The sequence below is a fragment of the Oryx dammah genome, unplaced genomic scaffold (genome assembly GCF_014754425.2).
Source record: "Oryx dammah isolate SB20612 unplaced genomic scaffold, SCBI_Odam_1.1 HiC_scaffold_6, whole genome shotgun sequence".
Classification (NCBI taxonomy): domain Eukaryota; kingdom Metazoa; phylum Chordata; class Mammalia; order Artiodactyla; family Bovidae; genus Oryx; species Oryx dammah.
Window position 1 is genome coordinate 7425002 of NW_024070190.1, and position 13005 is coordinate 7438006.

Below are 13005 nucleotides of genomic sequence, written 5' to 3' on the forward strand. Positions count from 1 at the left end.
GTACTTACCTCTAACATCAAATGGATGGTTTGAGTTCCTTTTTCTTTTTAATTTATTCAGAATACAGTGTAACCAAAAGGAATTTTTCACATAATACAAAAGAACCATATTGTACATCTTATGAATACTTAGTTTTTATGTATCTGATATTAAGCATAGCAGTGGGGATATCTTATCAGATTGTCTCCTCTCTCTACCTTGACCCTCTGTTAGTAAAGATCTCCTCCCTTCCCCCTTTTAAAATTTGCTTTGTACTGGGAGTGCATTACCATTTCTAGAATTCCTTTAATCTGAGAGGAGAACGTAGTGTATTTTAGTGCAGTCCTCATATACTTAAAACGGGGCCTTCAGGTTTTGAGAATTTGGGAACCAGTGCCATTGTGTTTTGATCTTCCGTGTAATCTTTTAAAATAGTACTAAATAAATTCAGGACATTTTAAGGAAAATGCTGTGCTTTTCCTCTAGTGATAACCTTTTTAAAAAAAATTATTCTTTAGCAATTTAGAAAGCTATTAAAAATTTTAATTTAGCCATTTTGTAGGTTGTAGGAAACAGGATAGGATTTCTAGAAAACCTGTATTTATCAACTTGGCATGCTTATTCTTTGTGATGATAAACAGGAATATCTCATTTTTTCTCTCCCTAGACCAGAGGAAGAGTCTTCTTCATCCTCCAGTGATGAAGATGAGGATGATAGGAAACAGATTGATGAGCTTCTGGGAAAAGTTGTATGTGTAGATTACATTAGTTTGGATAAAAAGAAAGCACTGTGGTTTCCTGCATTGGTGAGTAACTTCAGTATAAGAGTTTAATTTTCAAGTATATAAGTTCATGAAGAAAGCAGTTGATTTTCTTAAAAATCAGTGTTTTTCATAGGTACAGAATGGGAAATGGTTTTAGCATCATTCAGTTCACACAGAATTACTTTGAAAATTCTTTCTGAGTACAAAGAACTTTTGAATTCATCCATGAAAAGCAAAATCATGGTAATTTTAGAGGCTTGGTATATTACACTGCTGAATTTTGGATAGAAAATTCCTTGTGCAAACTTTTAAAGCTTCTAAATGTACCATGCAGAAGACTGCTAAAGAAGAGCGGAATCCTGTTTTCTACTGTTGTCTGCAAATGGTATCTATTTGTCGTCATTTTTGTTGAACGTTTTGTATTCTGTATCCTGAGGATTAAAAGTGTTTTGCACAAAATAAGTGCCCAATAAATGTCAGCTCTTTTAATTTAAACTAATGAGGGCAATTATTTTCATAAATGTGAATGTTGTATAATACCTTTGTACCTCTTCGTATATCCATCTATCCATTCCTCATTTATTGGATGTCTGCTGTGTGTAGGATTGTGCTAAGATCTTTATGAGGATTATGAGGTATGTATTACTTATCCTCATTTAAAGATAAGGAAACTCATTGTTAGAAGGGTTAAATAACCTGTCAAGCTTTGGGTTAATGGTAAGCAGAAAGCTTAAGTCAGTGTATGTGGTCATTTCTTTTTTCATAAAGCACTAAGATTCTTTGTGAGCATTTCTTTTGAAAACGTGTTTTGAAAGAGCTTCGTGTGTCTTTTTCTAAAACAACAGGAACATTAAAATTTTCACTTTGGTATTTTCAATATTAATTTAACATTCTCATCATCATTTCTAAATAGTTTCCTGATGATGAGGAAAAGATTAACAGTACCAAAAGGTTAGTAATCTGCTTAGTCAACATTTCATTATTATTTTTAACATCTTAGCATTATTGATACGTGTTATCCTCCACGCAAATTTGAGATCTCTTGGACAATAATGGATAATTTTTATCAACAAGAGTGTGAAATTGTGTTCTGAATCAAACAACCTTGACATAATCACATAAAATATTTGCATTTTTATTTTTGAAAGTAGTTTATAAATTGAGTAATGTTAACAAGTGCCTGCTAATATCATGTTAGAAAACAGTTGCATACTCTTAGGAACAGTAAATAGCTACCATGTTTTGAGCACTTCCCCTGTGCTAACTTGTTAAGGTAAGTGCACAGTCTCATTTCATCCTAATTGAGGCTGAAACATAGTGGTATTTACCCCCATTTTAAGGGGTGGAAATCTTAGCTTTCCTGATTCACACAGTCCTGTTTTTCAGTTTCAGTCATCATTTTTCCTCTGAGCTTTAACTGTTGTTGTTTAGGGTCCAGAAGATATCACTCTGTTTTTTCAGGGTGATCTCATCCCCTTTAATAACATTGGTTGCAGGGATAATAAACTGAAATGTCTTAAGGACCGAGAAAATCAGATGCATGGGTAAATGGGATAAAATACGGATTTTAGTTCCTGTAGCAGAATGGAGAGTGGACCTGCTTACTTACACACAATGTCAGCAGAGTCTGTCATGTTTGTTTTTCAAAAATCCAATCTCATGAGAAAGAAAAAAATGGGTGATTTGGCTCACAGTTTTAGACCTCTGTTTAGGCTGTTTACTCCCCGGTTTCTATCTTAGCGTTCAGACCTCTGCTCTGAGCTCTGGACCTGAGTATCTGTCTATTCAGTGTCTCCACTTGGTTGTCCTTTAGTCACCTGAAGACTTAACAAGCTTAATAAACCTAAGCATACTCTCTCCTCCCTGTATTCCCAAACTTGACCCCTCTCCATTGTTTCCTTTCCCTGTGAATGACACCATTTGCACAAGGTAGAAATGTAAGCATCCTTTTCTCTCTCACCTCTTCACTTCCCTAATTATCTCTAATATTTCTCATTCCTTTAATTTGCTGTCACCACCACTTTATATCCAGGTCACCATTCTGTTATGACATTGCCTTGCTTCAGATCCTTCTCTGAGAGACTTTAGATTTTTGTCCTCAGAATTACCATGGCTTACAAAATGGTCAAATCTAAGCTCTGCTTATCTTTCTTATTCAGCCCAGGCAGAAAGTTAGCCGTGTTGACCTTTTGCTTCCTAGTTGCCCTGCTTGCTGTGTCAGGCCCTTCCCATAATCCGTTTCCTCTTCTTGCAGCCTGGCCTACAGACATGTGTATTACACATCCATCCTTTGTCAAGTCAGTTCCTCCTCAGTTTTCAAAGCTTAGTGTAAATGTTGTGTCCTCAAGAAAGTGATTTCTGACCACCTAGATAATAGCAGTTAAATAAATGTGCACTTAACTTGTTGAGTGCTTGTCTTCCCAGTTAGAGTACACGCTCACTGTGGGGAGAAACAGTGACTGTCTTGGCCTCTGTGCTCTAGTACACAGTACCTTGATGAAATAGTTTATATTTGTAGAGTGGATGAATGAGTGGACAAATTAAGTATTTACTTCAGTAATCTACTTCCTGTCATTACTTTTGAAATGATAGGAAAGTTTTCCTAGATGCTAATACACATAAAAGCCTTTTCTTAGTGAATTATTTCATGATGCCATCAACATTTAAGCAATGCTAATGCAGTGCAATTACAATTATGGAAATTGTTAACCTTTTAGAGACTGAATTAGGGGAATTTCCTGTGCTATCCAGTGGTTAGGACCAGTGCTTCCACTGAAGGAGGAATATTCAGTCATTGGTGAGAAAGATCCTGTGTAACACACAATCCAGCCAAAACATTAAAAAATAAATTAGAAAAAAATGAATTAAAGACAGAATTAGAACTTATGTATTTCTGGCTCCTCTCAAACCTGTAGTGAGAATACATGCATTTAAGTACTATTGTGGCATTTTTCAGAGCTAATGAGACAGTCCTTAAATCTGTCATACTTATTTAGCCCTTTTTTTTCATTAAAAAACCAAACTATGATGTTGTTCTTGATATAGATAGTAAACTCTCTTGGAATTAAAATAATAAAAAATTTATGGATGTCTTGAATTAATATTATCTTTGAGAAGGCATGCTTTATCCTTACTTTTCAGTAATAGCTGGAGTGACGTCAAATAAAATCTTTTATTTTGGTAGTAGTAAATGTTACGTAGATTCCAGGAAGGTACCCACTCTAAAATCGTTTATTTTTAGAATGAGTAGTGTTATAGAGAAATTTTAGTATTATTAACATACGTGTTTAGATGTAAATAATACCCAGCACATCATCTCTGTCTTTTTTAAGATAGAGGCTGCTCTGGTTAAGATTCTGATACCCCGCCCTGGCCCCTGCAGCCCTGCTGCAGGCCTTCTGTTGGTCTATCTCCCTCTTCCCACCCCTGTGCCACTCTCAGCCAATTTTCTGTTTCTGCCTAGACTTGGTCCATGGCATCAGTCTAGTCACAGCCACAACTGTGCTCTCAACATCATGCCTATGTCAAAAATTAATGTGGATTATCCAGAGAGCTGGAAGGATATAGAAAATAAAATTACTTGTGTGCATTCCCACATATGTATGTGTGTGTTTTAGGATATAAACTTTAAATTACTTGTGTATATTGTTACGCATGTGTATGTGTTTCTACCCTCAAACTAAAATTAGTTTTTTAAATTTCAAGCTGAAACTATTTTTGAAGATTTAAATAATTGATATTTATGTAACTATCTATAAACAGTGCTTTTAGTTATAATAGTTTCATGCTTATTTTTAAAAAAGGTGGTGTGTCCTGACTGTAGTGATGAAATTGCTGTGAAAAAGGATAATATTCTTGTTCGATCTTTCAAAGATGGCAAATTGTAAGTATAATTCACTTGGTCTGAAAAATAAGCTGCTTTTCCAGATTAGGATGATAAATTATAGATTAGTTATTTCCGGTGATGTTCTGCTTTTCCTTTTTATCATCAGAGTGTTTCAAAGCATGATCATCTTTCATATTATCATTAAGTGTAGCAGTCTTAAAATATGTCTTCTTCATTTGGTCTTTTCTAAGCTCTACTCTCAATGCTGTCTAATTGATCAATACTTGCCTATATAATAACTGATGGTTTATTGAAAATTCAACATATCTACCACACCTAATATTTCATAGATATATTAATTGATATATATTTATTGTTTTGAATGTCTAATTAGGATTTTCTAACATTTTAAATTACTTCTAAATGAGTGTGGTAATACCTGTTATGTAACGTTTGAATTTTGCAGTAGTCTTAAGGATTAAAACGAGTTACTGTAAATATATGTTGGGTATTAAGACAATGAATTTTCATGTAGATCTTTTCTAAAACTGAGTTACCATTTTCTATGGGTGTTTTTTCCCTTTAAGAATTGTGTGACTAGAAAATCCATGTGTTTTATGTTGATATTTTGCCTTATTGGGTGACTGCTTTAAAAAGATCATGATACGTTAAGATTGGTTTTTGGATTTTCATGTTCTGAAACATGACTTAAAAATAATCTATATGAAACCCACTTTCACAAAAATGTGAGCATTGAAATTGAATACTAGTTTGTTGATATTAAGAAATTACTATGAATTTTTAAATGTGTGATGATAGGATTATATTTTTAAAAGAATAAAATATTATAAATTAAATTATATAATGTCTGAGATTTGCTTTAGAATAATCCAGTTGGGGTGGGAGGAGGTAGGTAGGGGTATAAATGAGACACTGACTCCGAGTTAATGATTGTTGTAGTTGTATGATGGATTCGTGGGAGTTCATTTTACTGTTATACTTCTGTATATATTTGAAATTTTTAAATTTAAAGTTTAAAAAGAGGCAGACTGAAAAGTGTATTTGGAATAGTTTTTAGACTTCTGTGGATTGGTTGAAACAAACCAAGTGCAGAAAAGCTGAAAGACGATTTATTCATGTAAAGTAAGAAATAAATGTGACATATATGATAAAACGACCTCTCCCAGTTGCTTGCATCCAAACCCTTCTTATAGTTTCTACATGAAAGAACTTCAATTGTATATTAGAAGTTCGCTTTGAACCTAGAATTCAGTTTAAAAAAATTATTGAACATTTTACATTATAAAATAGTACATTTTCTTCCAATCTTAAATTTATTTACTTATTTCTTGAGATTATCTTAAGATGATGGCAGATTCTTGCTGTTTAACTTGTTTTTTAAATTGGATTGATGCATTCTGCTATGTAAACATTTTAATTTATTATTTTCAGGGTTTCAATATTTTTAGTATTGCCTTTAATCAGGTACTCTGAGAATTCCTTGTTTATAAAACATCTATTAAGGTGGGGTCCTTCTTTGGATGATTCCATTTTTAATGTCCTGCCTAGTATTTTGTTTGAGACTTGCAACCCTGTGTGCAGTCATTTGCATCAGTGTTCCCATGTTCTCAGTATCTTTCAGTGGTAGATAATTGGACTCTTAATTAATCTTTATTGTGTTTTTGTGGGTTTTTTCCTTAAAAAAAAAAAATGCAGCACTTCAGTACCAAGGAAGGATGTCCATGAAATTACTAGTGATGCTGTACCAAAGCCTGATGCTGTATTAAAACAAGGTAAGGGTAATTTTGGAACAAATTATACTTAGTTTAAAAACTGATGGGGCATGCCCTGGTGGTACATTGGTGGACTTTGCACTTTTACTGCTGGAGCCCAGCTTCGATTCTGGTCAGGAAACTAAGATCTCATAGGTCGCACAGTGTGGCCAAACAGAGAAGAAAGAAAAACTAAGGAAGTATTTCTGAAGTATTTCTTAAATGTTCTTTTGGTCTTTTAGTGAAGTCTTTGAAGTTACATTTGGTCCTGTGCGACTTCTGCTTTTGTAAACCAATGTGTCTTTTGTTATCATAGTAATCTCTTTTTTTTTTAGTTTATATTTGGGATAGTAATCTAAAAAAGGTCAAGAACAAGATCATTAGCTATCACTGTAGTCTGGCCTAGTAAATATCAGTTCCTGAGGATGGTAAACACAGGAATCAAAGTAGTCTTGATTTTTGTCATTTCTTGTAACAGTAGTTATATTTTATTGGGGAATATGCTGTAATTACATCTTACTTGATTTTTCACACTGCAAATAACTTTATTTTTTTCTTTGCCCATGACTAGTTAAAAATCATCAAGATTTATGGTAGAGAATTTATTTCTCTGTATTGTAAAGTGAGAATAACTGTTATTTATCCAGTTAAATTAATCATTAATATAATTTTAATTTAGAGTTAACTAAAAATGTAGAATACATATTTATAGTATATTTTCAGATACTTGTAAGTTATTATATTGGCTCTGGGCCTATTATATAAACTGTTTAATAATTTTTTGATAAAATGATTATAAAGATTTACTTTAATGTTTACTAGATTTACTTTAATGTTTACTAGACATTCTTAATTTTTGTTTTAAAAGAATATATCTGCCCCTTTTTCTTCTTGTCTTTGTTTGAACCTAAGTCACCTAAGTTTTGCCATCTATAAAATAGATAGCTAATGCCTAAGACGGTTAAGATTATGGGCTGCTACACCGAAAAGCAGTTAGCACAGTGCCTAGCCCATAGCAGCCTCTTCATAAATGTCAATGGTGGCAGCACAATTGTTTTTATTTCTTTTTCCTGTTAATATTTTTAGACAAATCAGTTGTCTTAATTTCTCCAGTTGATAGTTTGTTACCTCTTTCCAGCCTTTGATCAGGCACTTGAATTTCACAAAAGTAGAACTATTCCTGCTAACTGGAAGACTGAATTGAAAGAAGATAGTTCTAGCAGCGAAGCAGAGGAAGAAGAGGAGGAGGAAGATGATGAAAAAGAAAAGGAGGATAACAGCAGCGAAGAAGAGGTGAGTAAAAAGAGTTAATGCCTTTTACAATGAAAAACAGTTGAGTTCCCTTTGGGATTTGGCATAAAGTCATTTATCACTTAAGTATTTTTAGTATTAGAAGTGTTTTATAATACAGTTGTTCTTGTTTATTCATCATAATCAAATAGTTTGCTTACTTAACCTTAAAATAGAAATATGGTTTTGTGAAATTAAAAATATTAAGTATAGTTATCCCTGTATTCTCAAAAATATTTCTTAATCTTCAGTCTGTAATGTATTTAAATGTCAAATCAATATGTCATACACCTGAAATTGATACAGTATTGTGTGTCATCTATAGTTCAATTAAGAAAAGGGAAAAAATGTTTCTTAATACAGCAAAACTCTACTTACCTATGCTTTTTAACATCACATAGACAGCTGTGATCTCATACTATGTTTACATCTGCATATTTTATTACAGTATCTCATAAAGGATAAAATGTCTTTTATCTGATGTTAAAGGAATAATCAGCATAAAAGTAAAGATTAATATCTTTGATTCAAAGAATCAATACAAAGATTTTTGTATTAGATTTTATCTAAGACAAAATAAGACATCTGTGAATTTATATGGATCAAGGAGCTAAATATAGATTTGATTGTAGCTGGTACTTTAGGTCCATCCATGACAAGTACTGAGAAAATTGCCCATAATCTTACTAGTGACAGTGCACCACTGTGCTCTTTAATGGTTTGCTGAATGGCTTTATGAAAATTATTGGGGGAATAATGCAGCAGATAATGATAGCTGCAATACATGACCATTGTATTTAATGTTTTTAGGAAACAAAGATAAGTTAATGTCAATATGTAATATTTTAGGTAAGTTATGAAATTTTGCCATGTAACTATAATACACAACTATTGATGAAGTAGGAACATTTTAAAGTTTATGTTTTATAATATAGTGATCTATAATGACAGTGTGTAGTGTGAAAGTTTCCCTGGCGTCGGTCTTCCCCATTGCTTTCTATTTAAAATGTTAAAAATAAGCCATCAGTCCCTTGCTTAAGGCTTCTCAGGTGGCACAGTGGTAAAGAATCTGCCTGTAGTGCAGGAGACACAAAAGATGCAGGTTCAGTCTCTGGGTCAGGAAGATCCCCTTGGATTAGGAAATGGCAACCCACTCTAGTATTCTTGCCTGAAAATTCCTTGGACTGGTGGGCTACAGTCTGAATGACTTATTACTCTGGAAGTCAGGCTTTACTTTCAGAACCTCCCTTTATAGCTGAACCTGTGCTCTCTTTTTTTCCATCACTACTTCTGGTATATTCTCCTACTTTTATTTTTTTTTGTTTATTTGTTTGTGATGGTACCACGTGGCTTTCCAGATCTTAGTTCCCCAACCAGGTGTTGAACCCCGGGCCCTTGGCAGTGAAAGTGTAAATTTCTAACATTGGCCCTCCAGGGAATTCCCTACCCTCCTACTTTGAACTAGGTTGTAGCAACATTGAATTACAAACCTTTGTTTCTATTCACTTCTGTACAAACCAATACCTTTGTCCACAGTGCCCTTCCCCACCCTGCCCTTTGTCAGCATGAGACACTTCTGTTGAGTTTTTTTAAACCTTACTAACCTATTTTCCCTGTAAAGGAGAGAACCATCACCTTCTGCAAGAAAAGTTAATCACTCCATTTGATGGTCTATAAACAGATACCACTCGTAGAAATTTTTGCATACATATATACATGCGTTACATATGTGCATGTATTATTTTCTGTTTGTTTTTTGCCCTACTAATAAATAGGCTCCTCAAGGGTCAGGAGTCCATCTTACTTGTACTTATACTCATAGTGTCTTGTCATAGTGTGTAACATGGAACAGATGATCAGTAAATACTAGTTACCAAAACTTTTGTTACTTAGATTTATGTTAACCAAATGTGGTTTCCAGTTTAAACAGTTTTTTAAAGTTAAATACAGACTTCACTTAAAATTTTTTGCAGTAAGAATAAATTTGGTGGTTTATGAAAGTCACATATTTATTGTACCATGGGGGCATTTAAGAAAATACCTAGAAAACAGTATTCCCTAGACTTACGTCTGACTACCTTACCAAAATGCAGTGCATGTGGATCATGTTTAGGTTGAGAAAAACAAATTTTATCATAAGCAAACTAATAATTGTCATTTATTCTTCTCTGCCCAATTATTAGCAAGCATAATAGTTTTATCGATACAAGTTTTTATTGTCTTTAACTTCCTTTTTTCTGCTTGCTTTTAAGATAGAGGCCGATCTCACGCCAGCAGTGGTTTTAGACACATGATTTTTAAAATTAGAATGATATATTTAGGCTATCAGTTGAAAAGTATTCTCCTGACTTTTACCACGCGGGATACTTTTGTTTCAACCAGACTAACTGTAAAGCCTCAGTGTGTATTTTGAGTTCCTTCCTCTGCAGTTAGCCCTGACCATGCTCTGTAATGACAGGCACCATCGCTCGTTTCTCTTTTGACTCAGCACCTTGCACAGTGGCTACACTCACTGGTGCTCATTAAATGTTTGTTGATGGTCACTGAATTGATGAGTTCCTCCATCTCACCTACTACCCTGCTCCTTGCAGGTTGCTTCAGGACCAGCTCCCTACTGCCACAGCCCCTGGCCACAGCAGCAAGAAGCTAGTCCCTCCCTTGTAATTGATAAATCGGGGAACTATTTTATTACTTGAAGATTTCCCTAAGTCTGAATCTTCAGGTATTGTAGATCAAGTTTGTTCCCCACTTTACTGATTTTATAAGCTTGAAGTACTATACTGTGGGGCCGAATATAATGAAGGATAATTTTAGTTGCAGCTGATGGGGCCCTCACTTGTTTAGTTCCTGGAGGAGCAAGAGTAGAGCCTGTTTCGATGTTAAGCCCTGACCCAAATTAATATAAGTGAGAGTAGGTCTTCTTGAGCCTGTGACCGTGATTTAAAGACTAGATCTCTGATGTGGTAAAAAGTTCATGAACCATCTTGTTAGTCTCATTTCTTATATGAGCATTTACATTTGGGATTGTCACTACTGAGATAACCTTTTAGGACATAGTTCTCTGTAAAGCATAAAATGTCTAGACTTTCTGGTTTTGAATAGCTTAGTGTTAAGTAATTTTTTTTTTTTGTAAAAAGCCTTTGAAATATTCTAGTGAGTATTAGTCTTTGCTGTTGGTAGGAAATCTGCTTGTGTTATTAAAATGCTTAACTGAGGAAAATAATATTTTATTCTTCTGTGACTAAAATTAGGAAGAAATAGAACCATTTCCAGAGGAAAGGGAGAACTTTCTTCAGCAGTTGTACAAATTTATGGAAGATAGAGGTGAGTGTTTTTTCTTTGATTCATTATTAATGTAGATATCAGATAATATCTTAAAAATAAGAATTCTGTTTATTAAGCTGCATGTCACTGGTAGTCATGGCTATCATTTTGATTACCAGTATCACCAGCACCCTAGTGTTAATGTCTGTCACGTAGTAAGTAGAATGTGGGATTTAACAGTATTTTGATGGATGTTATGGCCATGGACCCGTAAATAACTGTATTTTGTCCTGTCTTTCCCACCACTTCTTTGGGGGAACCCCAAAGAACCTTTACATTAGAAAACAGTAACAGAATGGGAATCATAGTGTCTTTTTATTTGAGCCTCCATGTATGCCTATAGAAAAGCCTCTTCTCTAAAATCACTGCCAGCCCCAAGATGTATGTGTTTGTGTATGTAAGAGAGACACACAGACGGACATGTCATTTATTCTAAGATGGGCCATAAGACTTCTTATGACTTAGCCATATAAAACTAAGAACAAAATTAAACCATCTGTACAGAAAGGTGACCAAGTCTCAAGGTGAGCCTTGTCTTAGCTTTTTGAATCTGCCTTTGTGGTTCAAGAAATATAAGCATGGGTAATTAACACTAACTTTTAACTTGCAGTGATGACCTGGTCATCTAGTAACTGTGGCCCCGTTTCTTTCTTATCTGCTGTTATGAGTATAGTTTTTCCTTTCCTGTAAAGATGCTAGCAAGGTAGAGGGCAGAGGCTGAAAGCTTTATGACTTGAAGAAAAAGACAAAATGAATGAATCATACTTAGAAGTACTACTATGCTCTGTGAATTCATGTTTTTTTAATCCAGTTTTGTATTGTTGATGAGTAGCTGTGGGCTTGGTCTTTTTGCTCTCATAAATCATAGTGGCTACTGTAATGTAGCTATCTTTTTATTCTTCAGTATAAAATGTCCTTGATTTATCTGTTTATTTGTGTTCATGGAGGCTTGGCCTAAGAAGGTGGGCTGATTCTTAAGCTTTTTCTATATAAGCTAAATTAAAAAGAGAAGAAAATGAATAAAATCTAATATTAGAAAAAAATGAAGAGTATGATTATCCCCGTCATATATTTTTTGGAAAGGGCAATAGGTTGTGTATCTCTATCCTGTTACTTTCTCTTAATCACATTCTAACAGTCTGATAGTTTTAGTATCCTTCTACTTTCTTACATCCTAGAATAAACAACACTATAACTTTAGAATTGCTTACTTTGTAGAATAGTAGTAAGTTAGTAAAATACAAAGAAAATAAAAGGTAATTCCCACTGTGAAGCAGTTGCCCATCAATTATCTCAATACTGTTTTCAGCTCTACCAAACATTGTTACCCTATGTTTTAAAATTTTGCTTTGGTATTTTATTTTGCTTCATTTATTGTTTATTCTTTTGCTCATCGGGGGAATGAAAGTGGAATAAAATATAAATAAAGTTTCAAAAATCTGATATAGGAAAAAAGGTTTTGATAAAATGGATTTAAGTAGATATATTTTTGATTAACCAGGGATGTTTTTCTCATATAGACACAGATTGCACTGTGTATATTTGATGGTAATGTTTGAATCTTTTCAAAATTTAAATAAATACGAAGCATGGTTCTGATACATCCGTGTTTTCTTTAATAGGCACACCTATTAATAAACGACCTGTGCTTGGATATCGAAATTTGAATCTCTTTAAGTTATTCAGGCTTGTACACAAACTTGGAGGATTTGATAATGTAAGTATTATGATCAGAAGTGAAACATGTTCTTCATACATGTTTTCTTATCTAAATATTATCTAAAAGTGTCTATTAACAAAAACTTGAGTAAAAGGAAAAGAAAATGGAGAGTACAAGTTAGAAATAGCTAGCTTCCTCAGACCAAATTTAAACTTGAAGATTTTTTAAAATGAGCTTTCCAGTTTACTGTTAAGTTTGTCAAACTTTCATAAGCTATCTGAGTCATAACACAACCATGTTAGTAGAAATTCTGTGTCTCTTTTCCATTAGACTGTAAGATCGGTAAGAGCAGCGATCTGTCTTAATATTCTTTATATCCTTGATCTCTAC

At 33.7% G+C, this 13005-nt stretch overlaps 1 protein-coding gene across 5 annotated transcripts in view; it reads left to right on the plus strand.

Annotated features, from left to right (window-relative positions):
• The window catches only part of ARID4B (AT-rich interaction domain 4B), a 137655-nt gene that overhangs the window by 79880 nt on the left and 44770 nt on the right, over positions 1-13005 (plus strand). For all 5 annotated transcript variants that reach the window (XM_040242709.1, XM_040242711.1, XM_040242713.1 and 2 more), the window contains exons 8-13: positions 647-785; positions 4547-4626; positions 6286-6362; positions 7480-7634; positions 10883-10955; positions 12578-12672. In XM_040242709.1, coding sequence (XP_040098643.1) covers positions 647-785; positions 4547-4626; positions 6286-6362; positions 7480-7634; positions 10883-10955; positions 12578-12672 — 619 coding nt within the window. The remainder of the gene's footprint in view (positions 1-646; positions 786-4546; positions 4627-6285; positions 6363-7479; positions 7635-10882; positions 10956-12577; positions 12673-13005) is intronic.